At 70.9% G+C, this 14,065-nt stretch overlaps 5 protein-coding genes across 5 annotated transcripts; 3 read left to right on the top strand and 2 right to left on the bottom strand.

Moving 5' to 3' along the window:
* Positions 1–182: 182 nt before the first annotated feature.
* On the top strand, positions 183–377 carry AURANDRAFT_17948 (hypothetical protein; the record flags this gene model as incomplete). The annotated part of the gene is made up of 1 exon (XM_009043477.1): positions 183–377. A coding segment is annotated over one exon (195 nt), but the record flags the coding sequence as incomplete, so codon positions are not given.
* A 1,531-nt stretch (positions 378–1,908) lies between these two features.
* On the bottom strand, positions 1,909–5,187 carry AURANDRAFT_67914 (hypothetical protein; the record flags this gene model as incomplete). Its single annotated transcript, XM_009043473.1, has 4 exons — positions 1,909–2,301; positions 2,503–3,549; positions 3,719–4,024; positions 4,294–5,187. The coding sequence occupies 4 exons, from the start codon at positions 5,185–5,187 to the stop codon at positions 1,909–1,911; spliced, it is 2,640 nt and encodes an 879-aa protein (XP_009041721.1).
* Positions 5,188–5,896: 709 nt separating this feature from the next.
* On the top strand, positions 5,897–6,391 carry AURANDRAFT_67913 (hypothetical protein; the record flags this gene model as incomplete). Its single annotated transcript, XM_009043478.1, has 1 exon — positions 5,897–6,391. One exon carries the CDS (start codon positions 5,897–5,899, stop codon positions 6,389–6,391), a length of 495 nt encoding a protein of 164 aa, XP_009041726.1.
* A 138-nt stretch (positions 6,392–6,529) lies between these two features.
* Positions 6,530–7,985, top strand: AURANDRAFT_39321 (hypothetical protein; the record flags this gene model as incomplete). The annotated part of the gene is made up of 1 exon (XM_009043479.1): positions 6,530–7,985. The coding sequence occupies one exon, from the start codon at positions 6,554–6,556 to the stop codon at positions 7,943–7,945; it is 1,392 nt and encodes a 463-aa protein (XP_009041727.1).
* A 3,136-nt stretch (positions 7,986–11,121) lies between these two features.
* Positions 11,122–11,784, bottom strand: AURANDRAFT_15032 (hypothetical protein; the record flags this gene model as incomplete). The annotated part of the gene is made up of 1 exon (XM_009043472.1): positions 11,122–11,784. A coding segment is annotated over one exon (663 nt), but the record flags the coding sequence as incomplete, so codon positions are not given.
* Between the last annotated feature and the right edge of the window lie 2,281 nt (positions 11,785–14,065).

The raw sequence follows: 14,065 nt of genomic DNA, 5'->3' as shown, positions 1-14,065 counted from the left end.
TGGACAACGACGGCCGGGACCTTCGGCTCCTGACGGGGGCCGCCGCGGGAGCCTACACGCTCACGCTGTCNTGCGCCGACAACGCGTGCTCCGCCGACTCCGTCGACGTCCAGGTGTCGCCCGCGCCGACGTCCGCGCCGACCCCCCGGACGCCGGGGCCGTCGACGGCGCCGACGCCGGGGCCGACGCCGTCGCCGACGCCGGGACCGACGCCGGGACCGACGCCTTCGCCCTCGCGCGCTCCCACGAGCTCGCCGTCCCGCGCGCCGACGGGCTCACCCTCCGGCGCGCCGACGGCCTCGCCATCTAGTGCGCCCTCCGGCGCGCCGACGGGCTCACCCTCCGGCGCGCCGACGGCCTCGCCGTCCAGCGCGCCGCCGTCTGGTACGCCAACGGGTTCGCCGACGGTCGAGCCGGGAAATCCGACGGCGGCGCCGGTGACGCCGCGCCCGACGAAGTCTCCGACGACGTCGCCCACGGCTGCGCCTACGGCGAAGCCATCCGAAGCGCCCACGGCGAAGCCGTCCGACGCACCCACGGCCAAGCCTTCCGACGCGCCCACGGCCAAGCCGTCCGAAGCGCCCACGGCCAAGCCGTCCGACGCACCCACGGCCAAGCCGTCTGACGCCCCCACGGCCAAGCCGTCCCGTGCTCCCACAGCCAAGCCGTCCGACGCACCCACGGCCAAGCCTTCCGACGCGCCCACGGCCAAGCCGTCGGCCAAGCCGTCCAACGCGCCCACGTTCGAGACCGCGATGATCGGCCTCTCGTACGAGACCGTCAGGCAGGCGAAGACGAATCATCCCGCGGGGTACATGAAGGCCGACGAGTGGCTCCACGATAAGGATTCGACGACGAAGACGCACATCTTGATCACGGACGGCGCGCCGCACACCGCCTCGAGCGCCTGCAGGTCCCCGTGGGACTCTTTCGAGGACGGCGTGCCATTCACGGACATGGACGACCTGCCGTGCCTCGAGGCGTGCGCGGTCAACAACGAGTGCGACGCGACGATTTGCGCGGCCAACGGGGAACCCTTCGACAGAGACCGGGACTGCAACGAAAAAAGCGGCGAGCGCTCGAGGGGGGACGACTGCGTGTGCGCCATCCACGTCGCCGGGCGCTTCAACGCGAAGGCTTACTACTCGACGACCATCGTCGGCGTCCCGATCTACCAAAACAAAAACAGGGGCAAGCGCTATACGGAGATCTTCAACGCGCTGGGGACGAGCGAGCAGCACTACCTCGACGCGGTGGGCTGCGTGGATGAACCGACCTGCCTCGACGGCTACGTCGAGCAGACGCTGCTGGCCACGTGCCGGACGCCCTACCACAAGTGCATGCGGGTGCCCGACGGCTCCCTGGGGACGCCTTGGAGTAGATGTCAGCAAGAGCCGTGCGTAGTTAGAGCCGAACTGCAACTTGATGGGTGGGCAACTGTGGAGCGAAGCAAACAACAGAAACTACTGCGGCGAGAAGTGCAGGTGTGATTCAGAAATTCATTTCCAAAAGAAGGCCTGGTACCACGGGTGCCTCACCGCGGAAGGCTCGGACGATCACGCGGCGTGCGTGGCCGCGTGCAACGCCCCGTGGGGCTGCTGCGGTCGAACCACGGCGACGACTACGAGTACCAGTGCCAGTCCAACTCGTGCGGAGGAGGCGGCTGCTGCATGGCGTCCGCCGGCATCTGCCACCGCGCGTGCGACTACTCCTACAGCGCGTGGCTCGAAGACCCGACCATCCCCGTCTTCCCGACCCCGGGGCACGAGTGACCGAACGCGCGAGGCGACGGCGCCGCGCCCGTCCCCGTAACGCGCGACGAGAACTTCGCCCTCGGCGAGCGCAGCGTCTCCCGCCGGGGCCGCGCCCGGGACGGCGCGAGGCCCCCGTCGCCGCAACAACGCGCCTTTAGGGCCTCTGGGCGAAGAAGTCCGTGATCGTGTCGCGCGGCGCGGCCGGGTCGAGCGCGCCGCTCGCGGCGTCGCCGAGGAAGCCGAAGAGCGGCTCGATGACGAGGGAGAAGACGCCGTAGAGCAGCGCGAAGCTCAGGAGCCCCGCGAGGACGTTGAAGACGGCGACGGCGCCCGCGAAGGCCGTCGCCGCGCGGTCGACGAAGGCGTCGCGGAGCTTCTCCGGGTCCGTCTCGTCGTCGGGCACGAGGTTGAAGTTCTTGAGCTTGTCGAGCACGAGCTCGGACGCGGGCGACGCCGTCACGGCGTTGAAGAAGTAGCCCGCGACGTCGCGGACGAGCTCGGCCCGCTGCGCCGTGCGCAGCGTCGCGACGTTGAGCGCCGTCCACACCTGGGCAGCACAAGAGGGATTCGACGTCGCTTCAACGTGAGTGTTCCGCGCGCGCGCGTTCACGGAAAAAGCATGCACGCTTCGAGACCGTTCCGAGAGATGATCGCTCGTCCAAAAATCAGCCGAAACGAGTGGAAAATGGCCGAGATCGGCGCCTTTGAAGTTGGGAATTTCGCTCTCGTGTGCTGCCCTGGTCCACACGGCCTCGAGGTCCGCGGCCGTGCGGTCGCCCGGCGGCACCGCGGCCGCGCGCTTGAGCGCGGCGCGGAAGGCGAACTCGAAGAGGCCGACGGACTGCGCGAACGTCTCGTCGTTGGACGTCGCGTTCGCGGCGACCTCGGCGGCGAAGGCCGCCGACGACACGGCGTCGAAGTCGATGCGGCCCCGCAGCTTCTCGAGCGCCGCGCCGTAGAGCGCGGCCTCGCCCGTCGTGAGGAGCTCGCCCGACGGCGCGCGCCGCGCCTCGCGCGCGGTCGCGACCGCGCACCAGTCGCGCCAGTGGTCCGCGGCGGACTCGGCGAAGCGCTCGCCGACGCGGTAGCTCAGCACCTGGGGCGTCAGCGTCGCCGCGTCGCTCAGGTCGATGCCGAAGACCTCGTCGCCGTCGCCGTCGGCGGCGTCGTCGCCGCCGCCGCCGCCGTCGGAGCCGTCGTCCTCGTAGGCCGCCCCGACCTTCTCCCAGACGGCGTCCGCGTCCCCCTCGCCGGCGTACTTGGACAGCGTCGCCACGAACTTGTCCGTCTCGGCCTTGAGCTCACTGACCGAAACGTCGTCGCCGGGGCTCACGTCCTCGAGGCCGCTGAGCAGGAGGATGAGCTCCTCGGAGCCGTCGACGGTCACGGCGCGGAGGCCGCCGAGCTCGACGTGCTTGAGGCCCTCGCCCGTCATGGCGTCGAAGAGGCAGAACTCCGCGAACTTGGACTTCTCGGCGTCCGCGTCGACGCCGGCGGGCAGCAGCGCCGCGTCGAGCTTCGCGACGACGCTGTCGACGCGGACGCGGCCGTCGACGATGGCCGCGCCGCCGGCCGGGCGCCGCCGCTCCGGCTTCGGCGCGTCGACGGGCGGCGGCGGCGGCTTTTTTATCTGGAGATCCTTTTCGAGCTCGGCGATCTCCTCGCGCAGGCGCGCGAGGTCCTCCTCGCCCGTGGCGTGTCTCGCCGTGAGCGGTCGCCGGGCGAGCGGCGCGCGGAAAGCGACGGCGCCCTGGAGGCCGCAGTGGAGCACCAGCAGTGCCAGGACGGAGCACATCTTTGAGGCGGCCATGCCGGATTCCAGGCCAGCCGAGGAGCGCCAGGGGTCGACGACGCTCGACGACGCTGGCGCTTCGCTCAGGCAACCCCTTTTCCGGTGGACCCACCGACACGAACCCACAACACCACAAACTAAAGAAGCCCGGGCGCTATCGATTCGCGAAGACGCCCTCCTCGTCGATGAAGGCGAACGTGTCCGGCGCGGCGTCGCCGGGCGCGGCGATGTGGACCGTGTTGTGCACGTCGTCGACGGCCGTCATGACGTACGTGACGCCCGCGATGACGAGCTCCACGGTCCGCTCGTCCCGCACCCTCCAGGTCCCGAACGTCGTCTCGTCCCGCTGCTCGGACGGCCGAGCGGACACGGAGCCGTGGCCCTCGAGGCGGAGCCAGCCGTGCGGCGACTTCGAGCCCTCCCGCGCGATGTAGTGGCCGTCGCACTGGACGAACCAGGGGATCTCGCACTCCTCGCTCTGCGACGCGCCCATGCTTTGTGCGATCTGCGCTTTCGCGAGGAGCTCCGGCGAACGCGCCGGCGCGCCGCTGCGCTGCGGTGGACGCGCGCGCGACTGATGTCAGGCGTCGCTGTCGCGCGGCGGCGCGTTGCAACGGCGGAGGCACACGCGCAGCGGCAGCGGCTCGACGCACTTCACGATCTCGAGCCCTGGTGCCACTCAGAGTCACGAGAAGTGCAACCTGAACAGCATCATCGACCCAAAAGGCGTCCCAAGAGTTACTTCACCGCCGCGTGCGGCGCGTCGAGGCTCCAGGCCCCGGCGTCCTTGACGGGGTGCCAGAGCGTGCCGTTGGGCGCGGCCGCCCAGAGCTCGGCGAAGCGCGCCGGCGGCGACACGCGGCGGTGCCGCCGGCTGCCCGTCCACGTGAAGAGCGCGCCGCGCCGCCGCGCGGCGCGGTCCGGCGCGTCCCAGAGCTCGCGCATGGTGCAGTTGCCGTGCAGGCGCCGGTGGCGCGCGCACTCGCTCGCGAAGCGCAGCTCGAGGTACGCGCGGCGGCCCGGGACCGCGGCGACGGCCGCGACGCGCTCCAGGAGCCGCGTCGACGCGCGCGCGGCGGTCATGAGGCAGTTGTGCTTGTCCTCGTCGCGGAGCCAGTCGCCCGGGTCGTGGGACCGGAGGTGCGCCCAGTCGTACGTCGACCGCGTGAGGTCGATGCAGAGCAGGTCCTCGGCCCGGTCGTTCCAGTCCGCCAGCGCCTCGTAGAGGTCGCCCTTCCAGGCGACGTCGGCCTCCAAATTCCAGAAGTAGGGCTCGAGGGTCGTCGCCGCCCAGGCGCCCGCCACGGCGCGCTCCGCCGCGTACGCGAGCACGAGGCCGCGGTCGCCCTTCCAGCCCGCGAAGGCCTTGCGGTGCAGCGACCCCGACAGCGACGGGAAGGCCCGGGCCGCGGCCCGCGTCTCCGTGCCGTCGACGCAGGTCACGCCGTCGAGGCTCAGAGCGAAGCCGGACGTGACGACGATGAGGCGGCAGCCGCGGCGCCGCAGCGAGTCGCGCGCGTCGAGGAGGCGGGCGCTCAAGGTCGCCGTCCAGCGGTGCACGTGGACGACGGTGGCGAAGTTGCAGTCCGCCGCGGCGCGCAGGGCGAGCAGCGCGTAGCGCGCGAGCTGCCCGCGCCTCATGGGTCCATGCCGAGCACCCGTTGTTGAACTTTACGGTGCACCGGGGCTGCTGCTTTGCCCGATTCTGGTGGACGGCGGTCGCGGCGCGGGGCGCGTCGCGGAGATGATCCAGGCGGACACGCGGGAGCTGGAGACGAAGCTGAAGCAGACGGTGCTGAACATCCGCCAGAAGGAGGTGTCCCTCTTCACGGACCAGTTCGCGGTCCTCGCGAGCTCAGCGACGTTCATGAGCTCGCTGGGCTTCGGGGCGTTGAACATGGAGATCGGGTTCCTGGAGAAGGAGGGGGGCCAGTACTGCTCGGAGCTCGTGGGCTGCGACGGGCCCTACGAGAAGATCCTGTCGCCGCTGACGCTGTTCTACGGCTGCGCGGCCGCGGGCACCGCGTGCAACCTGCTCGCGGTGATTTTAGCGTCGTTCTGCATGATCTTCGGGCCGGAGCTGGCGATCCGGGGCACGGAGGGGTCCATGCACCACGCCGTGCGGGGCATGTACGAGGAGCGGCGCATCGCGCTGCGCTACTTCTGGGTCGGCTGCCTCTTTATAATCCTCTCGGGCATCGCGCTCGGCTGGATGAAGTTCCCCCACCTCACGGCGGGGCTCATCACCTTTGTGTTCGTGACCCTCGTCGCCTTCTGCGCCGTCTACGTGCGGCGCCTCGCGCCCCAGTTCGCCTACGAGGACGTGAACTCGGCGAATCTCGTGGAGGCGATGCAGCCGGCCGCGCGGCCGAGCCCGCCGCCGGCCGTCGCGGGGGCGCTGGGCCCCCCGGAGCGCCGGGGCACGCTCGAGGCGCGCCCGGAGGCGCGCGGGCCCCTGGGGCGCCTCCGCGGCGCGGCGGCGGCGTCCTACGGCGCGTCCTACGGCGCGACGAGCGACACGCGGCCGCCCGCGGGCGCGCCCGGGGGCGACGCGTCGCGGTCCGGGGCGCTCTTCGTCGACGGCGCGCTGCGCTACGCCGTGCTCGACGGCGCGCCGGAGACGAAGGCCGGCGGCACGCTGCCGCTCTTCTCGCTCGACGGGAAGCCGCTGGCGACGTGCTCCCTGGGGTCCGTGGCCGCGGGCGCGGGCAAGTTCACGGTCGCGGCGCCCGACGGCGTCAAGGTCTGCGCGGGCACGTCGGCCAAGGACACGGCCGCGTGGCTCGCGTCTTTGCGCGCCGCGGGCGTGCCGCCCGCGGACGGCGGCGGGGACCCGTTCCGCTAAGTTGGGGGCGCGGACGGGGTCAAGACGCAGCATCAAAGCGCCTGGCGTGCCCGATGCGTCGTCGTCGTCGTCGCGCGGGACGTCGTCGATCGAGGCGTTGTCGGCGCGTGCCACGGGCGTGAGCCAATCAGCGCCTCGCCGAGATCACCGAAGTGTGCAAGCATGGGTGCCTCTTCTCTGGCCGCACTGGCGCTCGCGCTGGGCTCCGCGACGGCCCTCCAGCTCCCGCGATCCGCGCGCCGCGCGCGCCCGGCGACGACGACCATGGCCGTCGATGGCCTGCGCTTCCTGTCGCCGACGGGCGTCGTCAAGTGCAAGGAGGCCTTCGGCACGCCCTGCTACGTCTACGACGCGCCGACGCTCGTCGCGCGCGCCGAGGAGGCCCTCGCCTTCCCCAACGCCTTCGGCGTCACGGTGCGCTACGCCATGAAGGCCTGCCCCAACGGCGCCGTGCTGCGCCTCTTCGAGTCGATGGGCCTCCACTTCGACGCGTCTTCCGTCTACGAGGTGCGGCGCGCGCTGGCGGCGGGCATCGCGGCGTCGAAGATCTCGCTGTCGACGCAGCAGTTGGATGATGATTTCGGCGATCTCGTCAAGGAGGGCCTGAAGGTGAACGCGTGCTCGCTCGCGCAGCTCGAGGCCTTCGGCGCGGCGTTCCCGGGCGCGGACGTCGGCGTGCGCTTCAACCCGGGCGTCGGCTCCGGGGGCACGTCGAAGACGAACGTCGGCGGGCCTTCCAGCTCCTTCGGCATCTGGCACGAGGACTTTGATGAAGTGGCGGCCATCGCGGGCAAGCACGATTTGAACGTCGTCCGCGTGCACACGCACATCGGCTCGGGGTCCGACGCGGCGGTCTGGCAGCGCGTGAGCCGCATGTCGCTGGACCTCTGCGAGCGCCTGGGAGGCACGGTGAAAACCCTAAACCTCGGCGGCGGCTACAAGGTCGGCCGCATGGCCTACGAGCAGTCGACGGACCTGTCGGTCGTCGGCGAACCGGTGAAAGCGGAGTTCGAGGCCTACGCGGAGCGCACGGGCGACGAGTTGAAGCTCGAGGTCGAGCCGGGCACGTTCCTCGTGGCCAACGCCGGGGCGCTCGTGACGACGATCCAGGACGTGACGTCGACGAAGGGCTCCGAGGCCGGCAACGACTTCCTGAAATTGGACTGCGGCATGACGGAGGTGCTCCGCCCGTCGTTGTATGGGGCCCAGCACCCCCTCGTCGTCGTGAAGCGCGACGGCACGCTCAACGACGAGCACAAGCCTTATGTGGTCGTCGGCCACTGCTGCGAGAGCGGCGACCTCCTCACGCCCGCGCCCGACGAGCCGGAGACGCTGGCGTCGCGCGACCTCGCGGCCGCGGACCGCGGCGACCTCATGGTCGTCGAGTCCGTCGGCGCCTACTGCGCGGCCATGTCCACGGCGGGCTACAACTCGTTCCCCTCCGCGCCCGAGGTCCTCCACGACAAGGACGGCAACTTCCACCTCATCCGCAAGCGCTCGTCCCTCGACCAGCTCACGATGAACGAGGTCGACGTGGACCTGTCCGCGCTCTAGGCGACGCCACACGGGCGCCCCCTAAGCACCTCGCTCCGTTGTAGAGTAACCGGGACACCGCGAAGGGAGTCCACCGCGAGTCGGGAGGGTCGTGACGAGGCGAGAGCGAGACGAACGACGACGACGCGAACGTCGCACCACGGCCCCTATGACTCGCCGGTGGCGGCCGCGGCGCGCCCGTGGCCCATCGCCCGTCCGTCCGGGCCGCGGCTGCCGTGCCTCGGGCTCAGCGTCGGCCGCGCCCTCGCTCGGTTCTCGTGGCCGGGGTCGTCGCCGGCCCCGCCCGCGGCCATGTGAAAGGAGGCCTTGGTCTTGTGCGCGGCCGCGTCGTGCTTCTTGGGAGGAGGCGGGGTGCGGGCGTCCCGCCTCGCCTCGATCTTCGGAGGCAGCGGCCGATTCTTGTACCTCGTGGCGGTCCAGCCGCAGCGCGGCGCGGCGCCGTCGACGGCGGGCGGCCGCTTCCGGACGTCGACGAGGAGCGCGTCGCCGCAGGCGCCGGCGCGGACCGGGGCGAGCGCGTCGGGCGCGTAGCAGTAGGCCGCGAGCCGCGAGACGTCGTCGGGCTCGAGCTGCCTCAGCTCCGGCAGCTTCGATATCTTCGCGGGCGCGTGGGCCGCGAGCTGCACGAGGCCGCGCTCGAGGGACCCCCGCTCGAGGCCCAGGCGGCGGCCGGCGAGGTAGTGGTAGGCGAAGCCGCGCGGCGCGTCGAAGGCGAGCACGCGCGCGACGCGCGCGAGCACGGCGCGCGGCTCCGCGAGGAGCCGCTCGAGCTGGAACGCGGCCGCGCGCTCCGACCGCCGCGCGTCGCGGAAGCAGAGGTCGTGCGCGTCGAGCCACGCGCGGACGCGCTCCCGCGCCCACTCGTCCGCGCCCCAGTCCGTCGCGCAGCGCCCGGCGTGGAAGCTCGGGCCCGCCTTCTCGGCCACGACGTAGTGCGCCAGCGGGTGGCGCAGCACGTAGACGAAGGCGGCGCGCGACGCGCCGAAGATGGACCGGAGCAGCGGCGCCCGATAGAGCGTCAGGATGTCCTTCGCGACGAGGTACTGCGTGGCGTTGCCGCAGCCGCGCCAGAAGGGCGTCCAGTCGCGCGCGAGATCCCGGCGCGCGGCGGCGAGGTCCGTCGCGGCCAGCTTCTCCGCCGCGGCGTGCACGACGGCGCCGCAGCGGCCCGAGTTCGTCCAGTCCGCCGCGTGCGCGCAGCCGAGGAACCGCGTCTGCGTCGGCTGGAACACCTTCGTCAGGAACGCGCCCTCGTCCTCGGGCGCCGAGCAGTGCTTCTTCGCGCAGCCGGGCAGCTCGCCCCAGAAGCCCGTCGCGTCCAGACCTAGAGCCCAGGGCTGCGTCGCCAGGAGCTTCGCGACGACGGACGTGCCGCTGAAATGGTAGCCGCCGACTAAAGCGACGGCGTAGGGCGCCCAGGGCAGGCCGCGCAGCGTGGCGTTGCGGTACAAGCTGGGGACGACGTGCTTCGGTGGCTTCGTCGCGTTGCGCGTGGCGTTGGTGCCTTTCAGCGCGACGGCCGCGGCGGCGACGAGCGCGACGCGCGCGACGCAGCCCGCCATCCCGCCCAGCTGTAAAGCCCGCTGGTTGGTACACGCGCTCGTACTCGCTCACCGTGTAGAACTGCTCGACATGCAACAAATTTGAAGGGGTGCCGCGCTGCCCATCTTCGATCAATCGGTCATGATGCACGATCCATCATGCAATCAATCGACGCGCGCTGCCGCTGTGATGCAGCTCATCGACGACGCCGCGCGCAGAGGGCAGCACCCAGTGCAGCACCCGACATGCTTCGACTTCAACGTTGCAACGAGCAGTTCGCACCGACGCATGATGATGAGCTCTGCACGCGCCCCCCCGCGCTCCAGCCTGAGCGCGATGGCCTTGGTCGCCCTGCTCCCGAGCTGCGCGTCCCTGAGCGCCATGGGCGGCGGCGTCTCCGTGAGCCTCCCCGCGCCGGACCTGTCCGGGTCGCTGGCGCCGACGTCCGCCGTCGAGGACGCCTACTTCAAGGAACAGGAGACGGTCTACGACGTCGACGAGGGCGCCTGGAAGAGCGAGGCGTTCTGGATGGAGATCGACGTCGCCATCCCCGGCTGGCGCACGGATGCCAAGCTCGACCGGTTCCGGGGCTTCGTCGAGAATTTGCGGACCGAGCCGCCGGGCGTCGACCTCTTCCTCGACAACAACCAGCAGGTGTTGAGCCAGTACGTCTACCCGGGCCTCGACCACGAGTCCGTGCACCGGTCCGCCTACCCGTCCGAGGCCTACGCGGAGCTCGCGGACATGCGAAAGCGGTTGGCGGAGGACGTCGCGCCCGCGGCGAAGGCGGAGCTCGCGGCCGTGCTGGCGCACCAGCCCCTGGCCGCCGACGACCCGGGCGCGCCCGTCGTCGAGGACCCGGCGGCCTGGGACCCGCTGAACGCGGCGGAGGCGGACGCGGAAGACGAGACGTGGCAGCTGGCGGCCTGGTACGGCTGGCAGTTCCTTTCGCTGCGCGGCGCGAAGCGCTGGGCGCCCAAGACCACGAAAGCCCTCGTCGAGGCCATGGGCGACCTCGGCCCGGCGCACCGCTTCGTCGGGTTCACGCGGCAGAAGGCGGGCGTGCGCGGCACGGTCCACAGCGACGGCCGGAACTACATGCTGTCGACGCTGACGCCCGTGACGGCGCCGGAGGGCTGCGGCATCTTCGTCGACGGCGAGGAGGCCGTCATCGCCACGGACGGGCCGCCCGTGGTGCTGGACAACACGTTCCCGCACCACGTCTACAACGACGCGGACGAGGACCGGTTCGTGCTCATGTCCGAGTGCTGGCATCCCGCGCTGCGGCTCGAGGAGCGCGAGGCCTTGGCGACGTTGTTCGCGGCGAAGGACCGCTTCACCGTGCTCTCGCTCGGCATGGCGCCCTGGGGCTACACGGAGGACGACCTGAGCGGCGCGCTCGCCAAGGGCCACGTCAACGACCTCGAGTTCTGGAAGGACATCCGCTACGACGGCGCGAAGGCCAAAAAGAAGAAGAAGCCCGCGAAGCTCGGCACGAACAAGCGGTCCGGCGGCAAGAAGGCCGCCAAGAAGAAGGCCTTCGGCTAGGGGAGTAAGCTCCGCGCGGACCGGGGCACGCGGTCGTCGGCGAGCTCCGCGGCCCAGTCGAGCGACGCCCAGGCCGCGGTGAACCGCTCCGAGAGGAAGGACGCGCCGGTCCGCGGCGGCGTCGACACGTCGAGGCCCGCGTCGTCTATCGCGAGCGCGGCCGCGTGGAGGTAGAGCCGGTCCGCGGCCGCGCCGCCGTAGAGGTCGTCGCCGAGCAGGGGCGCGCCGAGCGACTTGGCCGCGACGCGGATCTGGTGCGTCTTGCCCGTGACGGGCCGCGCGACCAACAACTTTCGCGCGGCGTCGCCGGCGGCCGCCGCGCCGAGGCCCGCCGTTCTCGTGATGGCCGTCACCGCGCAGGCGCCGACCGTCCGCGTCCGCGCGAGCTTGAACGCGCCGCGCCGCGCCTTGACGAGGTCGCCCGCGACGACGCCCTGCTTTTTTTTCGGCGTTTTGTCGGTGAGGCCCACGTAGGCCTTGCGCGCGCGCCGCTCGCGGAACGCGGCGCCGAGGAGGGTCGCCGTTTCCCTATCCTTCGCGATGGCGAGGCAGCCGGACGTGCCGTCGTCGAGGCGATGGACGAGCCGGTACTCGGCGACGGCCGCGTCGCGCTCGCCGCGCTCGACCGCGTCGCGGCGCAGCAGCGTCAGCACGCCGTCGCCCTTGTCGCTCGCGTGGCAGGGCACGCCGCTCGGCTTGTCGACGACGACCCAGCGACTCGTCTCGCCGACGACGTGCAGGCGCTGGAGGGCGGAGGTCGTCGCAAGCGCGAGCGCCAGGAGCACTGCTCGGCGGCTCATCGCGCGGCGGAGCGCGCAAGCCGGCGTCGGCGGCGGCGGCGCGCTTGCAAGAAGAAGAAGGTGTAGGCAGCGCGGCTCGCATCCCGGCGTCGACTTGGCGGCTCTCAAACCAGCGTCCAGCAACTCTAGATCTCAAGCCATTGCTTTGCAGCCTGGGTTCATCGAGGTCACGTTGACGTGCTCGTGACGCTCTCGATCCCCGCTGCGCCACCGGTCCTCGCGCACCATGAAGCAGCCCTCTGCGCCCTTATTCGCAGGCGCGCCGGCTTATGGCGGGCAGCCCGTGCAAGGCGGAGTCATCCAGGGCGCGCCGGCCTATGGCGGGCAGCCCGTGCAAGGCGCAGTCATCCAGGGACAGCCNGTCGTCGTGCAGCCTCAGGTGATTCAAGGCGCCGTGGTCCAAGGTTCCGTCGTCCAGCAGCCGCAGATGGTGCCCAACCAATACGTCGTCCAGCAGCCGCAGATCGTCAACCCGGCGAGCGTCCAGATCCACGGCGTCGCGGGCATCCAGAGCGTCGCGCCGCCGCTGGGGCCGGCGCAGCCCTTCCATTCGGGCACCTTCGACTGCTTCGACGACTGCCTCGGCTGCTGCTGCGTGTTCTGGTTCCAGCCGTGCGTCGTCTGCTGCGAGGGCGAGCAGTGCGGCGTCGGCGCGGAGCTCGGCCTCCGCGAGACGCACGTCGGCCTCGGGCCGTTCTGCGTCGTGTGCCTCTCGAACCTCTCGATCTACGGCTTCCCCATCTGCTGCAACGCGCTCTGCGACTGCCCCTGCGGCAGGAAGTACGTCTGGTGCTGCTGGTATTCGGCGGTCTTGGACCGGACGGTGCAGCAGTACAATCTCCTCTACCCCGGCCCCTGCGGCGACTCCACCTGCGGCGACCCCAGCACCAACGCCCCCGGAGGGCCGAGGGGCCCGTGCAGCGACTGCAAGTGGCAGATGTCTTTACCCTGCACCTTACCCTGCACGCTGTGCCTCATCAAGCGCGAGTTGACCTACCAGAAGCGGAAAGCCGCCGGGCTCGGCGCGCCGCCCGCGGCGGACGCCATCGAGGGGCGGTACTAGCCGGTAGGGTCGCGCTCTCATTAAGATCACACACACACATGTTACACGTTCTTTCGCTCCTTGATCGCGCGGGGGTCCGCGCCGCTCTTTCGTCTGGAGCGCGTCGACGGTGCGAGTCCGGTCGCTCGAGAGGTCCTGCGCGTCAGCCAGCGCCGGAGATGAAGACCGTGAGGCGCTCGCGGATCGGCCCGCGGCAGATTGGGCACAACCCACCTCTGCTCATGATCTCGTCGGCGCAGCCCGAGCAGACACACAGGTGGCTACAGGGCATGAAGCAGACCTGAAGGTCGCTCACCATGCAGGAGACGCATTTGGTGCGGTCCTCCGCGTCCTCCGCGCGCCGTTCCGCGGCGCCTCGGCCTTCCTCGGCGTCGCGCTTCTCGTCTTTGACCTTGGCGAGAAGGACGTTCGTAGCTTGCGCGTTTTCCGCGAGAACCTTGATGCCGCTCGTCGTCACCTCCGTACGCGCGCGCTTGGGCGCCGGTTCGTCCGTCGTCTCTCCCGTGTCGACGTCCAGGACCTGCACCATATCGGGACGCCGCGCGAGCTCCGCGCGCAACGCGGCGATGATGGCCTCGTTCGCGTCGTTCGCGTCTAAAAATGATGCGAGTGTTTCCTTTGGAACATCTTCGATGGCGTCGACATTCTGGCGCACCGCCGCGCGGACGATCTCTTTTGTTGCTGCCAATGCCTCCGACGCGTACACGAGGGCCATGCCGTCCTGCCGCACCGCCGCGAGCACGATCTCCTTATCGGCCCGCAGCGCGTCCGACGCGTACTGGAGGGCTTCGCCGTCCCGCCGCACCGCCGCGAGCGCGACTTCTTTCTCGGCCTTGAGCACGTCCGACGCGTAATGGAGGGCCCAGCCGTCCTGCTGCACCGCCGCAAACACGACCTCTTTGTCGCCCTTCAGCGCGTCCGACGCGTACTGGAGGGCTCCGCCGCTCTTCTGCACCGCCGCGAGCACGACCTTCTTGTCGGCCCGAAGCTCCTTCGACGCGTATCGGAGGGCCCGGCCGTTCTGCAGCTGCTGCTGCTGCACCGCCACGAGCACGACCTCTTTATCGGCCTTCAGCGCGTCCGACGCGTGCTTGAGGGCCCAGCTGTCCTGCCGCACCGCTGCGAGCACGACTTCCTTGGTCTGCAGCTTCTTTGGTACTTTGCAAG

This window comes from Aureococcus anophagefferens (genome assembly GCF_000186865.1).
Source record: "Aureococcus anophagefferens unplaced genomic scaffold AURANscaffold_55, whole genome shotgun sequence".
Classification (NCBI taxonomy): domain Eukaryota; class Pelagophyceae; order Pelagomonadales; family Pelagomonadaceae; genus Aureococcus; species Aureococcus anophagefferens.
Note: the sequence above shows the minus strand (reverse complement) of the source record. Positions and strands in the feature narration are given on the sequence as shown.